The sequence below is a fragment of the Xylona heveae genome (assembly GCF_001619985.1).
Source record: "Xylona heveae TC161 unplaced genomic scaffold L228scaffold_11, whole genome shotgun sequence".
Lineage (NCBI taxonomy): Eukaryota > Fungi > Ascomycota > Xylonomycetes > Xylonales > Xylonaceae > Xylona > Xylona heveae.
In genome coordinates this window covers 36,791-63,062 of record NW_017264203.1, presented here as the reverse complement: position 1 = coordinate 63,062, position 26,272 = coordinate 36,791, and the positions used below count along the sequence as shown (strand labels likewise).

General features: G+C 50.1%; 6 protein-coding genes across 6 annotated transcripts; 3 read left to right on the top strand and 3 right to left on the bottom strand.

The window, feature by feature from the left end:
* Window positions 1-515: 515 nt before the first annotated feature.
* L228DRAFT_30062 (hypothetical protein) lies at window positions 516-1,676 on the bottom strand. Its single transcript, XM_018336451.1, has one exon. The coding sequence runs from the start codon at window positions 1,468-1,470 to the stop codon at window positions 712-714; it is 759 nt and encodes a 252-aa protein (XP_018185379.1). The 5' UTR covers window positions 1,471-1,676; the 3' UTR covers window positions 516-711.
* Window positions 1,677-2,177: 501 nt separating this feature from the next.
* Window positions 2,178-4,994, bottom strand: L228DRAFT_214253 (RabGAP/TBC; the record flags this gene model as incomplete). The annotated part of the gene is made up of 3 exons (XM_018330025.1): window positions 2,178-2,243; window positions 2,304-3,245; window positions 3,306-4,994. Coding segments are annotated over 3 exons (2,697 nt in total), but the record flags the coding sequence as incomplete, so codon positions are not given.
* Window positions 4,995-8,227: 3,233 nt separating this feature from the next.
* Window positions 8,228-20,878, top strand: L228DRAFT_270601 (hypothetical protein; the record flags this gene model as incomplete). The annotated part of the gene is made up of 6 exons (XM_018335429.1): window positions 8,228-8,275; window positions 8,332-12,433; window positions 12,494-15,802; window positions 15,858-20,321; window positions 20,379-20,723; window positions 20,784-20,878. The coding sequence occupies 6 exons, from the start codon at window positions 8,228-8,230 to the stop codon at window positions 20,876-20,878; spliced, it is 12,363 nt and encodes a 4,120-aa protein (XP_018185377.1).
* An 886-nt stretch (window positions 20,879-21,764) lies between these two features.
* Window positions 21,765-23,803, top strand: L228DRAFT_30014 (ribose-phosphate pyrophosphokinase). Its single transcript, XM_018336448.1, has 5 exons — window positions 21,765-21,992; window positions 22,205-22,296; window positions 22,585-22,957; window positions 23,064-23,418; window positions 23,482-23,803. Exons 1-5 carry the CDS (start codon window positions 21,922-21,924, stop codon window positions 23,554-23,556), a joined length of 966 nt encoding a protein of 321 aa, XP_018185376.1. The 5' UTR covers window positions 21,765-21,921; the 3' UTR covers window positions 23,557-23,803.
* On the top strand, window positions 23,804-24,634 carry L228DRAFT_30015 (hypothetical protein). The gene has a single exon (XM_018336449.1). It carries the CDS (start codon window positions 24,051-24,053, stop codon window positions 24,528-24,530), a length of 480 nt encoding a protein of 159 aa, XP_018185375.1. The 5' UTR covers window positions 23,804-24,050; the 3' UTR covers window positions 24,531-24,634.
* Window positions 24,635-25,147: 513 nt separating this feature from the next.
* Window positions 25,148-26,144, bottom strand: L228DRAFT_254112 (40S ribosomal protein S6-B; the record flags this gene model as incomplete). The annotated part of the gene is made up of 3 exons (XM_018333806.1): window positions 25,148-25,243; window positions 25,368-25,535; window positions 25,689-26,144. 3 exons carry the CDS (start codon window positions 26,142-26,144, stop codon window positions 25,148-25,150), a joined length of 720 nt encoding a protein of 239 aa, XP_018185374.1.
* Window positions 26,145-26,272: the final 128 nt, after the last annotated feature.

The following is a 26,272-nucleotide window of genomic DNA, read 5'->3' as shown; positions in this document are numbered from 1 at the left end:
TACGAACAGAATGGCTGTGACGTCTGCGCTACAAGCTGGCTCTCGAATGGATGCTACGTCCGCACCACAGCTTGCATGAAGCTCGCATGCCAGGATGTCCTCTTTTGCTTGGACTGCGGAGAAGCGCGCATGCTCAAGATCCTCGAGGATCTCGCCGGGTGGCGGTCCCAGCATGCGTGGGATCCGCAACGGTTGAAGAGAAGCGAAAGCGATGATAGTAATGCAGATGATCCCGCCCATGAGACGGTGGAGATTCCAACGCCGAAGATGGAGACGAGGAAATTCGCTTTTACTGGACTCTTGGGATAGAATTTGCATTGAAAGAGTCCTGCATGTGGCGTGTTTGGAGTTTAGGGTGGATCATCCTCCTTTTTTTGCTAGATTGTTGTTCCTGGAGTTGATGTGCTTCTTTTTTCTCGAAGGGTCCGTGTTTTGATATGGAACTCCATGGTCGGGGTAGACGCGTCGATTGTTCGACACTTAGATTGTTGAGACTGTTTCAATGATGAAGCTTTGCTCGTGGGGATCGACTTGTCTCTACTGGTCCAGTAGATGGTCTTGAAAATGGACAAGTCATAACAATGTATGATCTTGTATCATTTCCCTGTTTTCCTGCAAGATCTTCTTTTGCGTCTCAATTGGAGTGTCCATCCGGTTGCAAGCCCTCTGATCGCTTGTCCAAATGAAAAGATGCTCAAAATTTGAACATGATCACCCACTGACCGGTTCCGGCCGCTGCGAAAAGAGGATCTTGTACCGCACAATATCCACAATCTCGAGCTCTTCTTCTTCGTCATCACCTTTTGCCGTTGACCCATTTCGATTTTCCCCTGCCGTGCCGTCTCTCGTAGTATCCGCATCCACATCCACATCCATATCCACATCCGCCCCCTTCTCCGAAACTTCATTCGCCGTCCCCTTCCCAGAACCAACCGGTCCTTGTTGCTGCCGCCGCCGAATGACAGCCAAGGGATTAACCAACTTCTTCACCTCGCCCGTCATGCGCTGATGTCTGCCCACGTACAGATGAACGCGTTTCATCCACTTATTGTCAGTAGGCTCCGTGGGCGAATAATACGGAAACACGAGGCGTCCGATTGCCGTCTCGGCTTCATATGCTGCTTTGCTTTTCGGCCGTTTGTTATGCTTGGCTGCCTGTCCTCCTTTTGCGAGACTCTCGTCGTCCATTTCCACTTCCATTTCTTCTCCGTCTCTGCGTTCATCGTCGTCGTCATCGTCGTCGTCATCGAGGTCGTGCACCAGTTCGGCGCTGGGCATGTTGATGGTTCCCTGCATTTCAATAACGGCCAGACCAGACGGGGTATGCAGGAGCGGTGGAAGCGGGTTGGGTATGGGTGCGGGTGCTGCGACTGGCGCAGAAACAGAAACAGAAGAGGAAGCAGAAGAAGGATTTGACGCGCACGAATCTAATTGATTGTGTGAAGGAGGATAGAGTGGTATTGAAGGCATTTTGTTACCAATGTGGTGGTTTTGCGATAGTCTTTGTATGTGTCCCGATTGTGGATATTCAGCTAAGAATTGCCTTTTTTTTTGGTGGTTTGATGATTGGGAGATTCTTGAGATTGTGAGCAATGGTGTTGCAGTTGATCAATAGACTGACTATTAGCTCTGAATTTTGGTCGCAGGCTTGGGTTGTCGCGGAGGTGAGGCGGAGGTCATGGAGCGACCTCCGAAGGTGAAAGTGCGGGATGGCGTGTCGCGAAAGTAACGCGAAGGGGCGTGATATCTACGCAGCAGCTTTGCGTGTTGCAAATTCAAAGCATCATTCAGAGCATCTTATTGCTAGAAAGCGCCAGCTCACAATCTGCAGTACTAGGACTTGAACAAATTAAAGAAGATGAAATTGAAAGAAGAAATTGAGAAAGAAAAAAAAAAGACCATGTTTCGTCTTGACTTGCATCTTAATCAGTACGGTCACATCAACGTTGCCAGTCATTGTGCAAATCTCTTACGTCAATTCTACATGTTCCAGGTAGACTAGCTTACGTACAACCTTTTTTATCAGAAAGATAACCACTCTGGGTATATAAGCAATAAACTCATGGCGCCGGGGAGATGCAAGTGCAGGGTTCCAGATTTGAGCTTTGACAATGCTCAAAAGGAAAAAAAAGAAAATTGAAAATAAAAATGGTCAAAGAAAATGAGTCCCACCCATTCTAATCGTCGAGAACCTTTCGCAGGTCACTCCACTTTTGCTTTAGTGTTTCATGATTCGAGTTTAACTTGAAAAGACACAAAGTTAGCACATACAACCACTCAATCTGCTTCAGAGCATCACATACCTCTGCAAATTGCACTTTTGTATCTACCAAGTCCTTTTCCATTTCCGACATTTGTTCTTCGAGTGACTGGTTCTCATTGTGAACCTCGAGGTTGCGTTGCATGAGTCGATCCATCTCCTCCTTGAGTCGTTGCTCAACCTCCGCCGGCTGACGCTCAACCAGGGCCTTGAGCTCTTCAATCTCGTTTCGCAGCGCTTCATTCTCGTCCTTGAGCTCCTCCTTCTCAACCTTGGTACGCACCAGTTCCGACGCCACTTGGACATGTTCCGTGTCAAACTTTTCGGTCCGCTCCTCGAGTGATCGCACCTTGTGCGATAATTGGATATTGCTCGACTTGAGCGACTCAAGCTCTGCCTCGCGTTCCTTTTCGGAGCGAACCTTCTCTTCCCACTCATGCGTGTACGTCTTGAGCATTTCAGGCGTGACCTTGACGGCGCAAGCGTCTCGGACCAGAACATCAGCGCGATAGACCTCCTTATCGGCACCTCCAGAGCTGCCGAAAAAGCCAGATTCGAGTATCGAGCTAGGCGATGGGGCCTTGTCAATGTACACGTCAAAGATCTTCTCCTTGAGAAACGATGACAGAGCGACCATGTCATTCATTCCTAGCAGGGCCTCTGCATTCTTTTGCATCAATGCGATACCAAACTTGAGGATGGCGCCTTCGAGGCCTTCACTCAGCACCAAGTCGTACACGCGGAGCACGAGTTGCAAAGGAAATCTATAAGCAAACAAAGTAAGGAACCACTGAGTCGCATAGAGTTCTGGGTTGACGCCTCGACGGTGGAGATGACAGTATAGCGCTGGTTCCAAATCCTCCAAAAGTCGCTCAAATTGGTAGAGATGGAGATGCAAACCCGGCATATCGTGGACGAACATGTCGCGTAAACGGTACTGATTCATCAGACGAACCAAAAGACAAAATGCTTCCTCTTCGGGCATCTACATGATTTCAGATCAGCTGTTATAGCACTTAAAAGTCTCTCAACGTCAACCACTTACGTTAAACAGAAGTGGCATGGCCAAAAAGTTCATTCCTTGGGCGTAGCCGACTTCATCATCAAACAAGGCGTAAGCTTTACACACCCCAAAGAGTCCATCCTGCAACCCAGCACTCATAGCATACTTTGAGAAGCTGGTGCGAGAGCCCAGGTCGCGCTTGATGGTCTTCTCCAGCTTCTGCAAGGCTGCTGCATCTTCTTTTGCTCGTTGTTTCCTCCGGGCTTCGTCCTTCGCCAAAGCGTCCGGATCCTTCTCGTGAGTCGGCGGCGGAGATACAAGGCCATTGGAAGCTGTCGTGGCTGGCGTCGAAGTTTCCGAGTGCATGGACGATGCCGACGATGCCAGTGACTCCTTTTCTTTTCCGGTGCCAGCCGTCTGCGGACTTGAACCTTCCGAGTCTGCGTTCCATGATGTGGAGTTGGGAGTAGGCTGTGAGCCTTTCCGCTTTTCCAATGCCTTTTCTTTATCCGTTCCTCGTATGACAAGATCCCGATAGACACCCTCGAGCTCTTCATTTTTGCTCTGAGCCAACACCTGCCAAATCACACCACGCAGTGCGCTGGGAATGCCACTAGCAATGGCCCGGCTGAGTTCATCCGCGCTCGATCGCGCAACGGCCGCTGGGCCTTCGTAGACTACGCTTTGCCAGAGATCCCAATCCACGGGCGCAGCAGGGTCGGTCATGGCAGAAGGCCCCGCTGAGACGCCGGAGACGGTTCCGGGTGCCAGATTGGTGTTGACAGAAGGCACATTGGGCATTGGTGAGGGGCCTGGAGACCGCGCAAGGCCGCCTTCCTTCTCATCGGCCAGACTAGTTGGGCTTCCAATTCCTAGCCCGACACTGGCAGAACGGCCAATTAAGCCGGCAAGCGCTCCACCCTGGTTATTCGGGGACTCGATTGTTTCTTCCTCCAGGGAGGTGATGCCGGCTTCCTCCCGCATTCGTAAAAATTTGAAACGGTCTCGAAGACTATTACGCCCTGGCCGCCTTGCGGAGCTTGCGTCCGACTCATGGCCATCGTCGATTCGGCTTAACGTCAGTTCGGGGTTGCTGCCCAATGTAGCAAGGGAAGAAGCTGTATTCCGTCGAACAGCTTGCGTCGGTGGTGATGAGACTTCCTTGGCAGGCGCGCTAGTGTTTCTCGACAGCCAGGCAAACGGACCGGTGAGTTTTCTCGTAGGAGGTGGTGGCGGGGGAGCTGTTGTCTTCTCTGGGACGGGAGGCGGGCCCCATGGAACAGAAGGGAGAGGGCCGGAAAGACCATGCGATTTCTGGGACGAAGCGGACGGTTCCCGGGTCGGGAGCTTTGGCGGCGGAGCAGGTGGCGCTCCATTTGATTTCGGCGTCGCGTTGACTCTTGCAGCTTCATGTATAACCGGTCCAGGATCGCCACCCTCTAGGTTAACATCGTCCAGCGAACTAACCGAGATTCGGTGAGAGGTAAGATTTGGGGACTTTTGTGCGCCCTTTTGAACTTCTGATTCATCAGCTTCTGATTCTTCTGTGGGCTTATGTCCGGTCTCGGTCGATTCGGAGTCCTTGTACGAGTCTAATGAATTTCGATCGGCTGGTGTTGTGGTTGACGAGGATGACGGCTGACGTTCAATGAGAGATCTCGTGGCCAGCGGTGGTGAGGCAGGCTGTCCCGGCGCCTCGTCCTGGGCATCGGCCGCATCTTCAAATGTGTCCTAAGCAGAGGAGTCAGTTAGCACCGCCAAAGGAAATTTAGCAGAGTAACGTTTCCCAGGAAAAAGGACGGTAATAACGATGGAGCAGCGTTTTGGATCCAGTGCAGAGGCATGGATACTCCATCACACATTGAGCCCGTTCATTATGTTTCAGTTGCTTGGAGAGAGGGTTGGATGTGAGACAAGGAACAACTCACCCCCTCGCGATCTGAGCTCTCTTCGCTGTGAAGCTTGGGTTCTTCGGGGTGATGAGACTTCACAGTCTTCTCGGTGTCTGAATGCTCAGACATTTTTGGCAATTATCTTTGGCTTCGAAAGTTCTGTCCGTTGATTGCAGAGGGAAAATAGTGTCGGCGCAAGCAAAGAGGTGCTCTTTGTTTTTGGCGTTCCTTTCTGTCTGATGTGATGGATGATGACGCGTACCGACCAGCGCTCACGTAGATGTTGAGACGATACGATACGGGTTCTGAAGTGTCGTGTGCTGATGATGGATATGGCCACGCTCAACGTGACGGTGAAAACGAAGGAATGAACGTGGAAAGTGCGAACCACAGCTATCAGGAAGAAATTGAGAAAGTGTGATGAAGTGAGCGTATGAAGAAAAAGAGCAAGCACAATCAATTGAGAAGGTGCAGTGAATGGAAGAGAAAAAAGAAAAGGGATGAGAATGCACACCGGAGTGGTGCCTATAGGATTTGATCGTAGGGGATGTTGTGAGATTGAGAAAGATGGATATTTGTATTGATTTGTGTTTTTGGGGGGGGTGGGAGGGTTTCTTGGGGGGAGCCCAGGAGAGCAACAGAGCAGCAGCACAGCACGGGGTTCTGGGCCAAAGGACCCTTTGGGGTCGGGAAGGAATTGCAGCGAGTTCCATCCTCCATCCATCGCAGCCAGTTCCAGTCCGGAGAGCTAAACGTGGCCGGTGCGCAGGGAGAGTTACCACTAACTGTAGAGCACTAAGGTATCAACTATTATTATTTTGGTCGCAGTAAGGGGGGCTTGATTCTGCTCCGTCGAACGGGTAACTTTCAGCTTAAACATTTTTAGTCTCCCCCTCCCCTTCAGGCCTCACCATGGTCGCATTAAGCTTTACGGAGCTAAGTCGATGCCGTATACTTCGCACTTCCTCGCATTGCATCTGCCGCAGCCCTCTCTCCCCTCCCCCTGCCCTTTTTGCCTGCGCCTCGCTGCATCAATCCTCGTCCCGCCTTAAATCTTCATCGGACCACGGTAGAGCTTACGCAATAGTGGCCTGGCCTGACGAGCGTTCTCTTCGCCGTGCTTTTTCTTCTTCGGTGCTTCATCCTGCTTTATATAGCCCTACAATATACGACTGCACCACACCTAGGCCGCTTGTAGCAAAAGGTGGTGACACCGCAATTTGTAGCTCGGAATCCTTAGCCTACTCTGTCCTCACGACCATGATTGTTCAGCGAGAGGCAAGTCAAGCTGTAACTATACTTCATGAAAAAGATACTGCCAACCTACCTACTTAAAGGAGAGATTTATTGTGCAGCGCATATGCAGGTCATTAGCTTGTGCATCTCGCAGGAGGGATGAAAATAGCGCCACCACAATTGCATGTCAAGGACAACCCGTGAGCATCTCACATGGTGTTGAACCTTGACCCATGCGTCATTTTGCGCTCCCCCACGCCTTATCTAGATTGTTATGCTCATCATCATTATTTATCGGTGGCACATGTCTCGAGTATTGAACACGTTTCCTATTGATTCGTGGTGCATCAAAATATTTGGTTCCTCTATTTCATGTGGTTGCGATTTTGCCATATTTAATTGAGCACGAAGGGGAAAGGAGATTAAAAAATAATAATAATTATAATAATAATAACATCAAGCTCTACCAAATTATAAAATCGTATTTGCATCAAAATTTCGATCCCAGCCTTACGGTTCTTTCACGGATCATCTCATATTGGGTTCTCGGCTTCTAGTGAAAAATTAATCTTTTTGCAGTCGTAAGATTAAATCAGTTCTTGGAGTGTACATATACACCCTTGAGAGATGGATCTGCGACAATCTCGATACCGAAACCGAGGACGCGCTGCCAAGCGGCTGGCGGGTCGAAATTAGGGCGTTTCGCAGGAGCACAACGGTTCACTAACGCACTCCCTACTTCATTTGACATGGGGGCGAGGGGTGAGGAAGCTACAGAGTACAACATGACGATGAAGACTCGCAGCCTCAAAGGTGAGGAAAAGTTTTTTCCTAATAAACCGTACTCTCATGTGGCGGCATCTAAAAATATAGTTAATATATAATCGCATCAAACTTAGCTGCCCAATTCACTTGTTGAAACTGTTCGGCGTCCTTTGACAAGGTCAAAACAAAAAAGTTCCATCCATGACGATTGTTATGACTACAATCTTGCGGCTTCACTCATGAGGCGAAACAAATACAGCACGGCGATTGGCCAGAAACAGGTGGAGCGAACAGTGACGAAGGTAAAGCGACTTAAAGTGACTGGACGCTTGCTCGCTTTGGCTCTAGTCCCACTATATGTCTCAGGTACTCGTCAATGCGCCTATGATGGCGCATAGATGGTCGTATCTGTACTTGAGCTTCTTTCCCGTTCCACTGGTTCGGTCTTGCCTTTCACTTAAGTTACCTCATATTGGCAGCAACGCAAAGAAGGTGAGTTGAACCATCGGAATCAACGACCTTTTTGACCTGTCAACCTTTCATCTTTTTCTCCCATCTCTACCTAATCTTACCCTTTCCCTCTCTTAGTATTGACCTTCATCCGTACGGTCTTGATCCTCTTCGAGCTCAGACGTGAGGCTCCCAAGAAAAGCGACCTGCACCGTTCTTTTCTTGCGTCCCACTTACGCCTACTCGACACCAAACCTTCCAATCACCTATACTCTGCCTGGTTACGACTTTCTCCGGGTTCATTTACCACGTTCCTTCCGTTCTTGACCCATCTGATAAATTCATTTGGCTACATTTTGCATTTGCAAGAGACGGCGTCTTTATTTGAAAGGTTCGATTGCCCCGAGTTGACTTTTGCTAACCTGCAGCTTCATTTCGATTTTGATCGTTTAGCGGGCGATCTGGATCATCGTCTGCATCCTTTACATGTCGAGTCAACACGAGTCACATATTCGACCGTAATCGGTAATTTATAGAGTCGTTCAACGGTGATACTATCGTTGGACGTGTGAGCGGCGGTTATATTCGAGCTTTTATCTGACTCCGCTCTAATCCGCCGCCATGGGTAAAATAAAGAAAGCAGCGGGGCCAAAGCATGAGGCAACTCTGGTATGTGAAGATGGTGACTAGCCCTTGGTTTTTGACTTGCTGACTCTTGAATGCAGTCTCCGGCCTTGTCACAGTTTGTGAACACGTCGACAAAAGTTCCCTTGTGCAAGCTCCCTTCTCAGCTCGCAACTTTCCCTCGACAGTGGCCCTTTCCCCGAGGTGATCTGTACCACTGGATTTCCCTCTTAAACCGCTTCGATCGAATTCTTGAACTCTTCACCCAGGAATATGCTCTTCGCGCTGGACCGCAAACTCAACCATTTTCACGTCGGCTGCTCCTCCGAGGAGACGCTACCGAAGAGGACGAATCGAAGGTGGAGGGCACCAATGATGAGGAGCTGGACAAGTTGGGCTTTGGTGTTGAGGGAGATAGGGAGTTGATTGAATCGTTGCTTGTGTTTTCCAGAATATTACTGGAAAATTGTGGCAATCGAAGCTTGTACGCAAGCAGCGAGTACCTGAATGATCTTCTCAACACTACTTCGCTATCACTCCTCTCCTGTACTTTACGCTTGACTGTACGATTGGCACAGCGCTATCATGCCTCGCGCCAGCGAACGGTCTCCTCAGCTCAGCACCTCAACCAGGCTCTCCTCGCGAGCCACTACAATATTGACTTGGACCGAGTGCACAAACTGGCTCTTCCCTTTGTCAAATCTCTCCCACCGCCACCCGCCGGCCTTTCCTCCAGCCCTTCGATCACTCCCTCAAAGGGAAAAGAAAAGACTAATTCCACACCTTCGGTGCGATCAACTGCTGTCGGCCCTCTTCATGCCACAGACCTGACCGCACTCGCGCGAGCGGACAGTGGTCGCTCTTCTGCCTCCACGACCCCAGAGGCTCGTCTGGCACGATCCTCGAGCTACCGTGGACAGCCATGGGAAGAGTGGGGAGGCGTGTGGCTTTCCTATTATCCCAGTCCGATTGCCGCAGAGGACACGCAGAAGAACCCTACCACCCCCGGCCCCGCGGCTCACCCTAACACGCAAGCCCCTTCGACGCCCACTCCCGTACGACGCACGTCCGGATTGGGTGCCCACAGAACGCCAAAGCAGAATCGACCTACGGGCCCCGATGCAACTCCTTCGACTCCTGCCGAGTCTTCCGGTAGCCGTGCGGAGGAGCACAGACCCGGAGGCGCCAAAGTCCTTGAGATTTCCTCCTCTAGAGTGTCGAACTCGTCTCTGCTCGATATTCTCAAGGATGTTGTGCCCGAGCTTCCCCAGGACGTCCATTACGATCTGCTCACGCGACTTCGGGTGGCACGAGCGTTGATGGGCGGGTTGGAGACGCGACGCGAGATTCTCGCCATTCGCATGCTCGCCATCACCAACTTGGCTTATATCCATCCGGAAAGTGTTTTTCAGCAGAAGATTCTGCAGCAAGATTCCGATGAGCCACGCCGTCTTCAGCTCGCGTATCAACTCGCGGAGCTTATTCACCAGCCCGGCAATGGCGCTTCCGGCGTGCCAAGAGTGCTCCAAACATTTGCCCTGGGTACCTTGGAGGCGCTCACCAAGCACAAGTCCAAGGCACCCGACATTTGCGCCGCATTGAGCGTGAATGTAAATCATGGCGTTCTTCTCTACGTGATTCGCAAGGCAATTGCCGAGCTCGGACAGCCGGACGGCACATCAGACTCTCCAGAAGACGATGAATGGCGGGATGCGCTCTTTTCTCTTCTTGGTGCCCTCCCGACCTCTGCGCCTCGGACCGGAGACGCCCTTGTCTCTGCTGGTCTTCTTCAGATCCTCCTCGAGGCACTCGTGCTTCGGACCACCAAGGCCGAACGCAATCATCCAAAGATTCTAAACTTTCTGGACACATTCGTTTACAGCATCCGTGATGCGTTCCAGGTCTTGGCAAACGCGAAGGGCCTGGACATTATCGCAGACCTATCCTCGTATGAGGTTGACCATGCCCTTCGACGAGCACAAGAAGGGGAAGGGATGCCCGTTTCTTACCGGAATCAACTTTGCGACTACGAGATACCATATGTACAGCAGCAAATTCTTCGGTGGGTGTTCAAATTTATCAACCACATGATGTCCCATAGTGGGGGTAATTTTGATCGATTGCTGCGGAATCTCATTGACTCGCCTCCACTTCTTACCTCATTGCGCACTGTTCTTGGGAATGCCAAGATCTATGGTTCCAGTGTCTGGAGTGGCGCATTGAACATCCTCAACAACTTTATACACAATGAGCCCACAAGCTATGCCGTAATTGCAGAAGCCGGCCTGAGCAAGACGTTCCTTGAAGCCATTACCCAACAAACGATCGACGCCGACAAGCCTAAAGCCGATGATACACAACCCGCCCGGCCTGGCGAGACCCCAAGCGCGCAAGAAGCGGCCACAGCATCTCGAGAGGGCACCGATGAGACCCAGACCGAGGGCCGAACGGATCAATCCACTTCAGGCCCACAGATCAAGCGGAGAGTCAAGGTGATTCAAGCTCGCGATGGCCCTCTTGCCCAAGGAATCATACCTGCGACCGATGCTATTGCCACCATACCCCAAGCGTTTGGGGCCATCTGCTTGAACTCTGCCGGAATGCAACTCTTCCAGGCTTCCGATGCCCTGGACAAGTTTTTTGAAATTTTTGAGAGTCCGGAACACGTCAAGTGCATGGACTCTGAAATTGATCTACCCAGCATCCTCGGTAGCTCTTTCGACGAGCTGGTGCGACACCACCCTGCTCTGAAACCTGCAATCATGACTGAGGTGGTTGTAATGGTTGCGCGCGTCGACTTCTTGTGCCACACTCGAGCGTGGTCTCGCGGCGCTGGCGCCAAGCTGTGGGTGGAGAATGGCAGTGGCCAGCTCGAAGTAGCCGGCGGCCGCAAAGCATTGTTCGGCGATTCGGGCCCCTTCAGCAAGAAAGAAAAGGAAGCCTACGAAATCGCCAAACATATGATGAGCGTTGGCGATCAGAGTAGAGATGTCGAGATGAAGGACCTCGAAGGCTCGTCTGCCGAGGGCCAGTCCGCAACGCTGTCACCTGACGACTCGAAAGCCTTGGAACTGGAAGACCTTTCAGACAAGGAGGAAGGCAAATCAGACCCGACAGTTTCCACTTACATCAATGTCGCAGTCAAATTCCTCAGCGGATTCTTCTCCAATGCCTCGTTGTGCTCCGGCTTCATTGAAATGGGCGGCGTTGAATATGTCCTTGATTTTGCCACTCTCCCCAGCCTTCCATATGACTTCAACAACCAAGCAGCTAGCCAGGAGCTTGCCCGAGTTATCCATATGCTGGTAGAGCAAAAACCTCACCTGGTTCTTCCGTCTCTCATCAAACGAACGCAAAAGGCTGTGGAGAAGCTGGAGTCGTTCATGGATCACCAGGATCCATTTTCATTCTTCGGCTCTCTGACAAGCAAGGAAGGAAGCTTCAAAGTCGAACAGGGCAAGGAACACGGAAATCCGCTCGTCGAAAATGCCACTCGAAACGCTAAATCCCTTGTTGCAATTCATACGCTTACCAATATCCTCTATGAAGCATTTTCTCCGCCAATGTTCAACCACCGCTCCAGCAATACCGTCTTTAGCCAGGCCAATCTCGTGGACATGTACTGCGAGCTTGTTCACAGTCTGGGAAGGCTTCATCGTGCTTGTGTTCGCGAGGAGATTTTGTTACAGAAGAGTATTCCCGAATCATGGAAGGAGGCTACGAAGGTCAAAGGATTTGGTATGGGAAATGAAGATGCGGACGATGTCCTAGGTTTTGTATCCGAGGATGTACCGCAAAACTCAACAAATAATGGCAATGCTGCCTCTGCCGATTCTAATTCAACAGGGGATAGGCCTGCGAGCGCCTCTGGTCAACCAGAGGGGCCGGAAAAGGACAAGAAGCTAGAGCTTGAGCAAGACCAGAAGACTGCGCCGTTCAAGAATGTTCAGACACTTCGATATCTCCTCAGTCAGATCCCTTCGTCGATTACGCCTTTCTTCCAGAGCCTTGGCAAATCCCTGATCACAAAACGCGGCCTCGATGCCTACCCGAAACAGAATGCTTCATTGGTTGCAGATGCTCTCGCAGCAACCTCATTGGCGCAGCTCAAATTTCCTGCCTTAGACAAGGTTCCCTCTCTTCAGGATCGTTATTCATATTGGATCGTTATCCTATCGTCCATTAGTCAGTTCATGATTGAAGGTAAGCGACCCCTTTGAATATCGAAGGATAGAACAAGTGGCTAACAACGGTAATTCTTAGGTGGCGTTGAACGAGCTCAACCACAGTGCCTGACTCTTGTCTTGCAGTCTTTCAAAACCCAAGGGGGCCTGGAAGCACTGAACGAGATCTTGGATGTCTTCTTCGCGGAGCTTAAGGCGCTTGTTCCTACGGCGGAAAAGTCGGCTCTTGACAAAGATGCATCCGCCCGACTTGCCGCTGCATATGGAGGAGTGAAGATCATCCTCTCCTTCTATTCTCAAATAATAACTTCCAAATATATCATCGAAGCAAGCCAGACAATCGCAATCTCTTCTAGAGAAAGAGACAAGGACAAACCGGACTACTTTTCTCCCGGCCAATTCCTGGTCGAGCTTCGCATGGGTGTGCTACCCAGTGTTATTGCCATGTGGCAGTCCGATTTTGTCGATAAATCCTCCAGCTCCATTATCAAAAGCCTAATCGATATTCTCCGAATCGTTCTTGAAGGCGAGAATGAGCAAGGCGCATATAAGAGATCGGATAGAATCCCTCCGCGAACGAAGACAGCTCTCAAGTCCTGGAAAGTCAATACTGATAATGTTGGCAAGCTGACTGAAAAGGGGTTTGAGGAAAGCTTGGTTCAAGAGGCGTTGTTCAGATGTAATAACAACCTGTCCATGGCACAGGAATATTGCGTCTCTCAACAGAGTCACTTCCGTGTATCGAGGAACCCGATACCCGAGAACGCCGATCAAGAACGGCAACAATCGCAGCAGCAGACTCTGCCCGTCCCTACGCAAGAGTCTGGATCCAGGTTGCAAGGTCAGCAAGATGATACGCAAGCCACAATGGCACCTCCCGTTGGACCGGACGGCCACTCTGTTCTTGTCGAAAACCCCCAGATAGAAATTGACAGCGCCGGCGGTTCTTCGTCAAGGTCCCGTAGCGCCGCGCCGCCACCTGCACCGGGCATCCCTCTTGACGATGACAGTCTGGAGGAGCATGGCTCGCTCGCAATGAGCATTGACAATATTCTCGGACTCGGCGGTGCCCTGGGCATCCCTCTAAGTCGAGACAGCGACGCTGGTCATGGACCATCAGCCAATGCGCCAGAACCTCCAAGTCAAGTTCAGGGAACTGAAGCCGGAAAGCTTCCCGACGTTGTCACAATCGATGATCTCGACGAGAAGCGCGTAGCAATCAGATCGAATTTGATAGACCGATGTCTGGATGTTTTAAACAGGCATGACGACATTACGTTCGATTTGGCGGACCTGATCACCGCAGCAGCAGCAAAGGCTAACAATGTGGCTACCATGCGCGGGGAAATTGGAGAGATCCTTGTCCAGTCTCTTATTTCTCTCCAGTCAGAGGAGGACTATCGTCCGGCCGGAAAGAAGATCGCAGCATATGCTCATTTACTCGCTCTAGTCATCCAGGATAGAGAGTTCTATGACGCTACGCTTGACGAGCTCAAAGAGAATTTTTCGACCCTTATGGACTTCATAAAAGTCACTCCAGAGCAGACGGGAGCGCAGTCTCCATGGATAGGAAATATTTTGCTCATTCTTGAGAAGCTTCTTTCAGAAGATGTCCAGCCGCGTCAAATTAAGTGGACTCCTCCAAGTGCTGACGCTCCGAGAGCACCAAGTCCCGTTGCTGAGCTGGATGAACCAATGGTTCAAGCCAATGACAAGGAGCGACTTTTCGAAGCGTTGATCGAAATTCTACCTCGGATTGGCAAGGAGGAGTCTCTTGCGCTCTCGGTCGTCCGTGTCCTTGTCATTCTTACCAGAAATCACAATCTTGCAAGTAGACTCGGCAATAAGCGCAATATGCAACGCCTTTTCGTCATGATCAAGCAGCTTGCAGGGAATACTAGCGACAAATTGCAGAGCGCTTTTTTCTTGATCCTTCGGCACGTTATTGAGGACGATGAAACGATCAAGCAGATTATGCGCAGCGAAATCCAGGCAATGTTTCACACGCGCCAGCAACGGCAGACGGATACAACAACCTATACCCGACAAATGTATCATCTCGTTGTCCGCTCACCGGAGCTTTTCGTTGAGGTTACCAATGAGAAATTAAAACTTCTGCGCTTTGATTCAGGTCAGAGACCGCAGGTGCTGGTCCTCAAGAAGGATGAGAATGGATCCGGGGACGGCGAAGCTTCCAGTAAACCGAAGCAGGACAACACAGAGCAACGTGAAACCGAGATCTCTGAAGCCTCTGACAAGCAAAAGCCTTCAGAAGTAAAAGCGCCAGTTGTGGAGCATCCTGATGGCGTCATTCATTATCTGCTATGTGAACTACTCTCCTATAAAGATGTGGATGATAAGGAAGCGGCCTCCTCTCAAGAGAGTGCAAACAAGGACGCATCCCGCTCTGGTCAACCGGATGTCGAGATGACAGTTAGTGATTCTCCTTCGCCAACGCCGCCTCCAAGTTCATCTCAGCAACAAGGAGAGGTTCCTAGGAGCGAGAAGCCAGAGTTCAAGGCGGACCAGCACCCAATTTACATTTATCGCTGCTTCATCTTGCAGTGCCTCACGGAACTCCTGTCTTGTTACAACCGTACCAAAGTTGAGTTCATCAATTTCTCTCGAAAGACAGATCCCCAGGCTGCCACTCCTTCTAAGCCGCGCTCTGGCGTTCTCAATTACTTGCTCAACGCCGTGATTCCCGTGGGCACACTCAATCACACGGAGGACATTGCTTTCAGGAAGAAGCAGGCAACCTCTAGTTGGGCCATCTCTGCAATTGTTGCTCTTTGCTTCAAGACTGGCGAGCGGGAATTCTACAAGGGACGGGATATTTCGGATGGAGAGGAAGAGCCCGATCTTCTTTTTGTCCGGAAGTTTGTGCTTGAGCACGCCCTCAAAGCCTACAAGGACGCCTGTGCTTCTAACGAAGCTCTCGACGTCAAATATACACGTTTGATGAATCTCTCAGATCTTTTCAATCGCATGTTGACCGGGCGTCCAAATTCTGGAAGCAACACTGTTGGCACTGATCTCCTTATTGCGTCGCAGAAGCAATTGGCGCGAATTATGTTTGAGAAGAACTTTATTGCTGTCTTGACGAGCTCTATCGCTGATGTCGACCTGAATTTCCCCAACTCTAAGCGCGCCGTCAAGTACATCCTTCGACCGCTGAAACTTCTCACACAAACTGCGATCGACCTTAGCGTTACATCTAGCCTATCTACGACTCCTGGACAGACCGATGACGACGAGATCTCGACTGCAACATCCGTGTCTGACAATGAAGAGGGCCGCGAAGAGACGCCGGATCTTTTCCGGAACTCCACACTAGGAATGCTTGAGCCAGGACGAGAAGAAGAGTCGAGCTCGGAAGGTTCCCAAGGTTGGTCATCGTCTAAAAATACTAGTCGAGATGTTGAAGCTAATATTGCACTTAGATGACGAGGATATGTATGAAGATGAATATGACGACGAGATGGAATATGATGAAGAAATGCCTGACGACGATGAAGATGTCGTCAGCGATGAAGACGAAGATATTGAGGGTATGGGGCAAATGGAAGGCCTTCCAGGAGATGTAGGAATGGACGTTGAAGTCGTTATCGACGACGATGAAGAGGGTGATGACGACGAAAGTGATGAAGACGAGGAGGGATCCGAAGACATGGATGAAGGCGAAGATCTTGAGGTTGTTGATGACATGGGCGAGGAAATTGATGAGGATGAAAGCCTCGATGAGGGAGATGATGACGAGTGGCAGAGCGAAGACGAAGAAGATGATTACGACGATGAAGAGCCTCCGATTGGTATGCATGGTGACGAGCATGATCTCCACAACGGGCCGATAGGGCATATTGTCCGCGCCCTTGAAGATGACGGCGATCCTACAGCGTTGGAACATCTGGATGGGGACCCGCTTGACATGAACATCGACCCAGACCGATATATGGAGGACGATCTGGGTGAAGATGAAGATGACGAGGAGGATGAGGAAGATATTGATGATGAGGATATGGTTTATGAGCCAGACTTTGACGATGAAGATGTCGGCTTCTCGAACATGCCGTGGGGCTGGGAGGCAGATGAGCCTGGTTTGTTGACCCGTGGCCATCATCACCGCCACCATCACCACAGAGCTCTGAGCCCGTGGTCTATCTTCCCTTCAGGCGGACCAGGTGATCGAGGAATGCTCATCCCCACCTATCGCTCTCACCGCCCTGCTGGAGTTCGCGGAGCGGATGATGGAACCAACCCTCTTCTTCAGCGTGTGGGTGATACAGGAGCTGGAGCCGGCGCCGGACGCCCAAGTCGCCCGGAACCAATGAGTGACTGGGTGCATGCGATCGATCCTGTTCACCCTAGTCGAGGCATCTTTACTTCTGAGAGTCCCGTCTCGTTGATCAACAATCTTATGACTGCGCTTGGCCAGGCGGGCGGCCCGGGTCTCGGCGCACTACAATCTCATGGCGGTGCGCTTCATTTCCATATCGCCGGTGGACCAAATGGTGCGCTTCCCCGAGACCTCCAATCTATGCTAGGTCTCAGGCGGCCGCAACCTGAGACTTCTCGACCCTCTCGTGATGATCCGGCACAGGCTGTAACATTCATGCCAACAGTTACTACAGTCAGATGGCAAGAGGAAGCACGTCTTCTTTTCGGTGCTAGCTATATTGAAAAGGCTCAGCGGATCATCAATTCTCTTCTCCGGGTCATGGTTCCACCTGCCATCGAAGAAGAAAAGATCCGTAAGGAAAAGGCACTGGAAGAAGCGCGTAAGCTTAAGGAACGGGAAGAAAAGAAGGCTGAAGAAGAACGAATCGCAAAGGAAAAGGCCGAGCAGGAAGAGAAGGAGAAACGCGAAAAAGAAGAACGGGAAGCAGCCGAAGCCGCGGCTCTCGCTCGAGCTAGTGGACAGGCTGAGGAGGCTTCCGCTCCTACCGCGGAGCAGACCAATGACAGCCATGCTATGGAAGGGGTTGAGCCCACTCAAGCTGAAACAGCAGCTATCGAAGAGGCAGGTGTGCCTGCTCCGCGGATTCACACAACGATTCGCGGCCAAGAAGTCGACATCACTGATATGCATATTGATCCCGAGTATCTCGAAGCGCTACCAGAAGATATTCGTGAAGAAGTCATCATGCACCAGCTGGCAGAACAACGGTCGCAAGCTGCAGCAGCAGGTGAAGAGCCAACTGATATCAGCCGAGAGTTTTTGGATGCTTTGCCGGCCGACATCAGAGAGGAACTCCTGCAACAAGAAGCGCAGGATCGTCGCCGCCGCGAACGCGAAGAGGCTCGACGGCGGGCTGCTGCCAATGGTGGAGCTGTCGCGAGAGCGGAAGATATGGACCCCGCTAGTTTCCTAGCTTCATTAGATCCTAACCTCCGGCAAGCCGTGTTGATGGACCAAGATGATGAAGTTCTTGCTCAATTACCGGAAGCCATCGCTGCTGAGGCCCGAGCTTTGGGTGGTGACCGTCGTCTGCATCAGTTCATGGACATGCCTCGCATCAACCGCGCTCATGTTCTTGATAGTGGCGACAACGCAGCAGATGAAGCCAATCGGAAGCAGCAGCGAAAACAAGTTGTACAAATGTTGGACAAGTCTGGCGTTGCTACGCTTCTGCGCCTGATGTTCATCCCTCTCCAAGGCAGCGCTCGGCACACACTCAACGGAATTTTGCAGAACGTCTGTGAGAACCGACAGAATCGAGCAGAAGTCATTAGTATGATTCTGCATATTCTGCAGGATGGCAGTGTCGATATATCCGCTGTCGAGAGAAGCTTTGCTCATCTGTCCATTCGTGCAAAGAATGCGTCATCGCAGAAGACGCCGCAGCCGCTCAAGCGAACTTTGACGGGCCAACAGTTTGCAGGCCATAATTCCGAGATGTCGCCTTTGATGGTTGTACAGCAATGTCTAAATTCCCTTGTGTTCCTTACACAGTATAACCCACATGTTCCTTCCTTCTTCTTGACTGAACACGATGGCTCCTCCAGTGCAAAGAACCGCCAAAACAAGAAGGGCAAAGCCAAGGAGGGCAAAGCTAGCAAATTCGCTCTGAACGCTTTGCTCGGCCTATTAGATAGAAAGATGATCATGGAAAACGCAACAGTCATGGAACATCTTTCGAGCCTTCTCAATAGCATTACACATCCCCTCGTCATGCTCTTGAAGAAAGATCAAAAGGATAAGCCTGAGGAAGCTGCAGAGGAAACGCAAGGCGAGGAAAACCCTGAACCGACTGCGGACACCTCAGTTGAGAATCAGGCTGTCGTTCGGGAAGAGGGGAACGTGGTGCCTGAATCTACATCAGCCCCTGAAGAGTCCAATGCGCCAACCGAAGCCGCTCCTGGAGCGACCTCTTTGCCCGATGACAAGGCCGTTAAAGATGAAGGTACAAAGCCTAAGAAGCCTCGCACACTGACACCTCCCGCAGTGCCCGAGGGCAATTTGCGCCTCGTGGTGAACATTCTGTCTGCGCGTGAGTGCAGTGCGAAGACGTTCAGAGAAACCCTTTCTACGATCAACAACCTTTCTGCCCTGCCAGAGGCTAGAGATATCTTCGGAAGGGAGCTTATCGCACAAGCTCAGGGTCTTGGGCATTCAATTTTGAAAGATCTGGACGATCTCGTTCCCCACATTCAACAAGCCGAGACTGGCACTGAGGTTCAAGGCATGGCGCTGGCCAAATTTTCTCCTGCAAGTTCCGATCAAGCTAAGCTCCTACGTGTTTTGACCGCCCTCGATTATCTCTTTGACCCGAAGCGGACTGATACTAAGGAGAAGTCAGACAAGGAGATTGAAGTAGAAGCAAGCGAGGCCAAGGCTGACATTCTCACTGCTTTGTACGAGAATCCAACATTTGGCTTGCTCTGGAATAAGCTCAGCGACTGTTTGATTGCAATTCGACAAAGAGATAATTTGCTCAACGTTGCAACCATACTGTTGCCCCTGGTTGAGGCGCTCATGGTGGTCTGCAAGAATACTACCCTCAAGGATGTTCCACTGGCTAGAACAGAACAGAAGGAGTTCGGTTTCTCAAGCCCAGAACCCGAGTCTCCGATGGAGCAGCTATTCTTCAACTTTACCGAAGAACACCGGAAGATACTTAATGACCTCGTTCGCCACAATCCGAAACTGATGAGCGGAACTTTCTCCTTACTGGTCAAGAATCCGAAGGTGCTGGAATTCGACAACAAACGCAACTACTTCACAAGGCGCCTCCACTCTCGAGGCGCCGAACGGCATGCTCAGCCACCACTCCAACTTCAGGTCCGCCGAGACCAAGTCTTCCTCGATTCTTTCAAGTCACTTTATTTCAAAACTGGCGAGGAAATGAAATACGGCAAGCTCAACATTCGATTCCATCGAGAGGAAGGTGTTGACGCCGGAGGTGTTACTCGCGAATGGTTCCAGGTCTTGTCAAGACAAATGTTCAACCCTGATTATGCTCTATTCACGCCAGTGGCAGCGGATCGGACAACGTTCCATCCCAACCGTTTGAGTTCTGTCAACCAGGAACATCTTATGTTCTTCAAATTCATTGGCAGAATCATTGGCAAGGCATTGTACGAGGGTAGAGTCCTTGACTGCCATTTCAGTCGTGCAGTCTATAAGCGCATCCTCGGCAAGCCTGTCTCGATCAAGGACATGGAGACGCTTGACCTAGATTACTACAAGTCATTAGTCTGGATGCTGGAAAATGATATTACGGACATTATTACCGAAACATTTTCGGTAGAGACTGATGCATTTGGAGAATCTCAGACTATCGACTTGATCGAAAACGGCAGAAACATTCCGGTCACTGAAGAGAACAAGCACGAATACGTTCGTCTTGTAGTAGAGTATCGTATGACTGGTTCTGTGCGTGAGCAACTCGAGCATTTCTTGAAAGGTAAGACCAACTGGCAAGATATGAAAATTTTAAAAATGCACACTAACATCTGGATAGGTTTCCATGACATTGTCCCAGCGGAATTAATTTCCATCTTCAATGAACAGGAGCTGGAGTTGCTCATTTCTGGATTACCTGACATTGATGTTGACGACTGGAAGAACAACACCGAATACCACAACTATTCAGCTTCTTCACCACAGATCCAGTGGTTCTGGCGTGCCGTGCGCTCCTTTGACAAGGAAGAGCGCGCCAAGTTGCTGCAATTCGTTACTGGAACAAGCAAAGTGCCCCTCAACGGATTCAAGGAGCTTGAAGGCATGAATGGCTTCAGTCGGTTCAACATCCACCGTGATTATGGCAGCAAAGACCGGCTGCCGAGCTCTCACACGTGCTTCAATCGTAAGTCTAGTTGGAGCCTTTATTTTTTGTGGAAAACAGCCACTAACAATTGTTTACTAGAACTCGATCTCCCCGAGTATGAAAGCTACGAGGCTCTTCGCAAACAACTTTACAAGGCAATGACTGTCGGAAGCTCTTACTTTGGCTTCGCTTAAATGTTTCATGGGTTTTGAAGTTGGGTCACAATATCCAAATTGCATATTCCAATCGCATTGTTCATGCGGCCATGGGGCGTGGTGTTTGTTTAATACGCATTTCTCCGGCGCTAGACATTCTATGCTTCTAGTTCATCACTTCATCATCGTTGTTCTCCTTTGCCTGGGCCCATGGTTGCTCATCGCTCATGCAACTTTGCCTCGGTTCTCAATTTTCTTTTTATTACCTTTTTTTTTAGGTTTCGGCCTTTGATCTTTCATGGTTTATTGTTGTTTTTTCCTTTTGCCGGCTCCAAGATGTCTACTCTACTCATGTCAAGGATTACGGGATGAGCTCCAAGACGAAGTGCAGGTCGTCTTTGCTCTTCCTTTTTTGGCACTCGATGTGTAGAGGAGCGTTTCTTTTTTGTACGTTTAGTTTTAGCATCAAAATTACATACATTAGCTAGTTGAATGAACCAAGAAATGCCTTGGATCTTTGTACAATGTGTAGGTGAAGCCGTTGATGATTTGAAACATGGTTGGGTTGGTAGGCCATTTCTTGCCTACCGTCCTATGTGAAACTTAGTCATCAATTACGTCAGCAATTTGCAGCCTTGAGATTTCGATTGCGTGGAAGATCTTTTAGATGGTTTTTTTACCATGTATATAGGTCATACTATGGCAAATACATAATGAATTCATCCTCTCATATCAGGATTATATATCATGCTTCCCAAAGTCCTTTTTTTTCTGTGGTGTTGAGTGAATAAGGTTTGCTGGGCATACTACGTAGTGTTTTCTTGCTAGCTGGGTCGGTTGCGCCGTTGTCCCTCTCCGGGCTCTCGCTTGTGAAATATCCTTCTAGGATTGTGAGAAATAATTATCTGAAAGACGAGGGTCTTTGAACTTATCACCTGCATGCGATAACACATACTTTGAAGCACCGTCACCAGTCTCTTTCCCTCTCTGACCAGAGATATTCTGCTTCGGCACCTTGTCTCAAGGTTGAATTCCTGCTTTCCGACGATTTCCCGCGTCCTCGAATTCTCGATCATTGCACAATGGCTACCAACTCTATCAAGCTATTGACTGGCAACAGCCACCCCGTGTTGGCTAAATTGGTCGCCGATAGGTACGCCTAAATCTATATTACATTTTTATCTTCTAGCTATGGTCATGATCTTATATTGGTTCTCTGTGTTTGGGAGTCCGGTTTCTCTCTATGCTTCAAATGTGACGGAAGACCGGGGACTTTACACGAAGGCCCTACAGTCCTGCAGACCTTGTACAAGACCCAATGTGAATACAAAAAGGTTGCTGACATATTATATGAATATGAAACAGGCTGGGAATCGAGTTGACCAAGATTATGGTCCTGCAGTATTCGAACCAAGAGACCTCCGTCACGATTGGAGAGTCTGTCAGAGACGAAGATGGTATGACCTGAACCAGACTTTTTCTCTCCTACATTTTTCAGCGAGATTTGTGTCAAGGAGGAGGCAAAATTTCATATCGAAGCTTGATGAAGGGAAATAGAGGGACAGCCGGGCATATAAGGACATTCCTGCAACGTCATTTTTTGCAGGCATGACGTAGGGCCGGACGAAGGAATAGTGCAAGGGACCGTTTGGGTGTTAAGTGGGAGAAGAAAGAGACATGGGATTTTGATTTCTTCCAAGGACTTTTGGGGACCAATTTGCTGACTGGATTCTTCTGCTATCTAGTCTTCATTTTGCAGTCCACGGCCCCCGGCGACATCAATGACGGCCTGATGGAGCTTCTTATTATGATCAATGCCTGCAAAACTGCTTCCGCGCGCCGCATTACCGCCGTTATCCCCAACTTCCCCTACGCTCGACAAGACAAGAAGGACAAGTCTCGCGCCCCCATCACCGCCAGACTCATGGCAAACATGCTGCAGACCGCTGGTTGCAACCATGTCATCACCATGGACTTGCACGCTAGTCAGATTCAGGGCTTCTTCAATGTTCCCGTTGACAACCTCTATGCTGAGCCCAGTACGCTCCGATGGATCCGCGAACATCTCGAGGTCGAGTCTTGCGTGATTGTTAGCCCTGACGCCGGCGGCGCTAAGCGGTGAGTCCTATCCTCCTGTGTTCTTCGATGTCGCTTTCTCCTTTAAAGAGGCCTTGATCGCTGCTTTGCCAAAGGAAGTGCAGCTGACGTTGTACCGTTTTTCTAGAGCCACCTCTATCGCTGATCGTCTGGACCTTGGTTTCGCCTTGATCCACAAAGAGCGTGCCCGTCCCAACGAAGTCTCCCGCATGGTCCTCGTCGGTGATGTCACAGACCGCATTGCCATCATTGTCGACGACATGGCAGACACTTGCGGCACTCTCTGCAAGGCCGCCGATACTTGCATGCAGCACGGCGCCCGCGAAGCTATTGCCATTGTCACCCACGGCATTCTCAGCGGCAAGGCTATCGAGAACCTCAACAACAGCCGCCTCTCTCGTGTCGTGGTTACCAACACTGTCCCCCACGAGGACAAGAAGGAGCTCTGCCCTCGCATTGAGACTATTGATATTAGCCCTACGGTAGGCGCTCATGCCCTCCCTTGATTCTCATTCTTGATCTTCTTTACTGACTCGTGATTCTAGCTCGCCGAAGCTTGCCGACGAACTCACAATGGCGAGAGTGTGTCCTTCCTGTTCAGCCACGCTCCATCTGCTTAAATTATTTCCTCTTAAAAATCTGTTTGTTTTTCCCTTTTGAGCATTTTATCTCTCCCCATTTCTTTTCCTTTCGAGGTATAAAATAGGGGACCCGACGAAGATAAGGATGACGGAAGGTGACCGAGCGAGCATGACCATGATCATCGAGTAGAGGACTCGGCAAAGCCATGGATGCTGGTTTTCGGAGGCAGGACCACCCGTAAACTACTTTTCACTTTTAGGCTTTGCTCTAGTCTCTTATACCTCGTGGTCATCAATGGTCCCAGTTGTATTTCAAATATTGGGTCTAGGAGTTTTCTTCTTTCTTTTTCTTCTCAAGCACTTTTTTTTTTCCCCTCTTTTTTTCTTCCTAATGACCGGTGGGAGTTTTGAACATTTTTCTCCTTTTAAATATCGACAGTCATGTATTTATCTCACATTTCATTAAATTATGCGAAATCGATGCGTATGCATAAACATGAACATGTTACATTATTACGTCTTGAAAGAGCGGGATGAGTGCCCTTTGGTTTCAGTGTACCACCCCAATTAGTTATCCCTTCTCGCCCTCATCCAAAACCAGATGTGCCTTTGAGCTGTACGCATGTCGGTGTTGCTTGGTTTTATATCAAGATGAAGGATGTGATTGCTTGGGGTGCTTTATATCAAGGCCTGAGACCCGAGGTCCTACCGTGCTTGTCATGGCATGTCATGTCATGGCCTGTCATGTATCCGAACCTTCAGCCGCGTTAGGTAGTTCGGATACGAGTAAGTACATGAGGTTATCGGCCTTGGAGTTGGTGTTGATCTCTAAATATTTCTCTACATTGTACAGAGTACCTCTGTACAGAGTAGTAGTATTGATATATTGGGTTGCAAATTCGAGGATTGAAGTAAGCTCAGTTACATGTTGGATTTGGCAGTTTTGGATAGCGTATTCAAGATGGGCTGGTAAAACCACTTCCGGGACGAGTCCAAAAGGTGATACTTGTTAAAGTGTGGCGTTGTCAGGCATAACCAAACGACTGAATAGTTTACGAAAATGTTGCGTGTATTTGACATGTGAAGACAGAAAGGAATTGGCGGGATTTGATCCTGTTTATGGTCGGGCGGGCGAGATGTGGAACTGGGCGATGATATGGGAGGAGAGAAATCCATCAGAGTTGTGAGACACCATTCACGGGTGAAAGCGGAAAACAATGAATGGGTCGCACATGGACAAATGGGCAGCAGAGCAAACCTGACACTGGGACGGAAAATGGAAATCAAGAAAACGAAGTTGGACACTTTTATTTGGGTTCGGTACAGACATGGGCCGTCCGTCCACATTTCCAGTTGTTGTCGCCACTTCTGAGAAATTGTTTGTCGAGTTCGTTAAATGGTTCTCTCTTTTGTAAACCCAACAAAATGTATTCCCACTAGAAGAAAGAGTACAACAAATTTCACCCTCTCCCGTTGAAACTGCATTTCCGTGTAGATTATTTCTACCCTGTAAAAGCGGAAGCCAGATGTTCCAGCCAAACTCCGGCGACACATAGCCTTTACAAAGAGATTGAAAATCTAAATCGCTTCCCAGATGCAAAGGATCATCCCCAGATTACCGCCATCACATTTACTTCCGCAGGGAAGAGGCTCTCCGCTTGCGCTGCTCGTCCTTCTTGGCCTTCTCCTCGTGGACACGCTTGGCGAGGAGCTGAGCGTACTCGTTCTAAAAAGAGTATGTTAGCAGATGTTTTGAATCATGACTGTTCGGTGATTGATTTCGATTATCAAGGTTCCGAGATTGGAGCCTGGGAAAAATAGGACAAGTGAATGAGGCGGGGAAAACGTACGGCAGCATCCTTGGCGGCCTCGGCCCGACGGCGCTTGAGGGAAATGTGGTGACGCTTGTGCTGGAGGCGCTGGGGAGTGACCAGACGCTGGATACGGGGGGCCTTGGTGTAAGGCTTGGCGCCCTCCTTCTTGGGCTGGACCTCACGGCGGATGACGAACTTGCGGACCTATAATTCCAAACCATATCAGCCATTTGTTCCGCCAATTGTTGTAACCCAGTTGTCCTCGTTCATGCGAAAAAAGCTTTTCGTCTCCTCCTCTTGTAGTATTTTCGCCAATTGCTTCTTCTTCTTTATCGCGGAACAGGGATAAAAACGTACATCATCCTGCTTGGTGAGACCGAAGAATCGTCGGATCTTGGTAGCACGCTTGGGACCAAGACGCTTGGGGTGAACGACGTCGGTCAAGCCGGGGATCTCGCTGTCGCCCTGCTTGACAATGGCAAGGGCAAGGACAGAGAGGTCCATGCCGACGATGCAGCCGCGGACACTCTTTCTCTTGCGCTCACCAGTACGGCGGGGACGGTAGCAAGAGTGGCCCTCGGCGAGGAGAAGGCGGACACGGGTGGGGTGCATGACACCCTGCTTCATAGGGAAACCCTGCTTGTCGTTGCCGCCGGTGATCTTGAAGACGTAGCCCTTGAACTCGTCGCCAACGCTGTCGCCGGGGACCTCCTGGCCCATTCGTCGTTCCATGAAAACGCGGAGCTTGCGCTCATCGTCCACCTCAATCAGCTTCTGCGACCCGTTCGCCGGGTAGGAGATGTTCAACTTCATCTTGGCCGCGGGGGTTGAGGCGTGCTCAAGATCGGAGCTGAGAGAGGGTTAGTTGTCGTCGTGCGTTTGGTGATCGTGAGACCTTTCGAACGGAGTCCCCTTCAACAATGTTGTGTAGCCCCGTCGAA

What these genes read in the sequence shown, in the direction of transcription:
- L228DRAFT_30015 (XM_018336449.1), top strand. Translation starts at nt 24,051, where the DNA reads ATGAGTGCCCTTTGGTTTCAGTGTACCACCCCAATTAGTTATCCCTTC.
- L228DRAFT_30014 (XM_018336448.1), top strand. Translation starts at nt 21,922, where the DNA reads ATGGCTACCAACTCTATCAAGCTATTGACTGGCAACAGCCACCCCGTG. An exon ending in GTCTGTCAGAGACGAAGATG is followed by an intron (nt 22,297 to 22,584) that starts GTATGACCTGAA and finishes TCTGCTATCTAG; the next exon opens with TCTTCATTTTGCAGTCCACG. An exon ending in GACGCCGGCGGCGCTAAGCG is followed by an intron (nt 22,958 to 23,063) that starts GTGAGTCCTATC and finishes CCGTTTTTCTAG; the next exon opens with AGCCACCTCTATCGCTGATC.
- L228DRAFT_30062 (XM_018336451.1), bottom strand. Translation starts at nt 1,470, where the DNA reads ATGCCTTCAATACCACTCTATCCTCCTTCACACAATCAATTAGATTCG.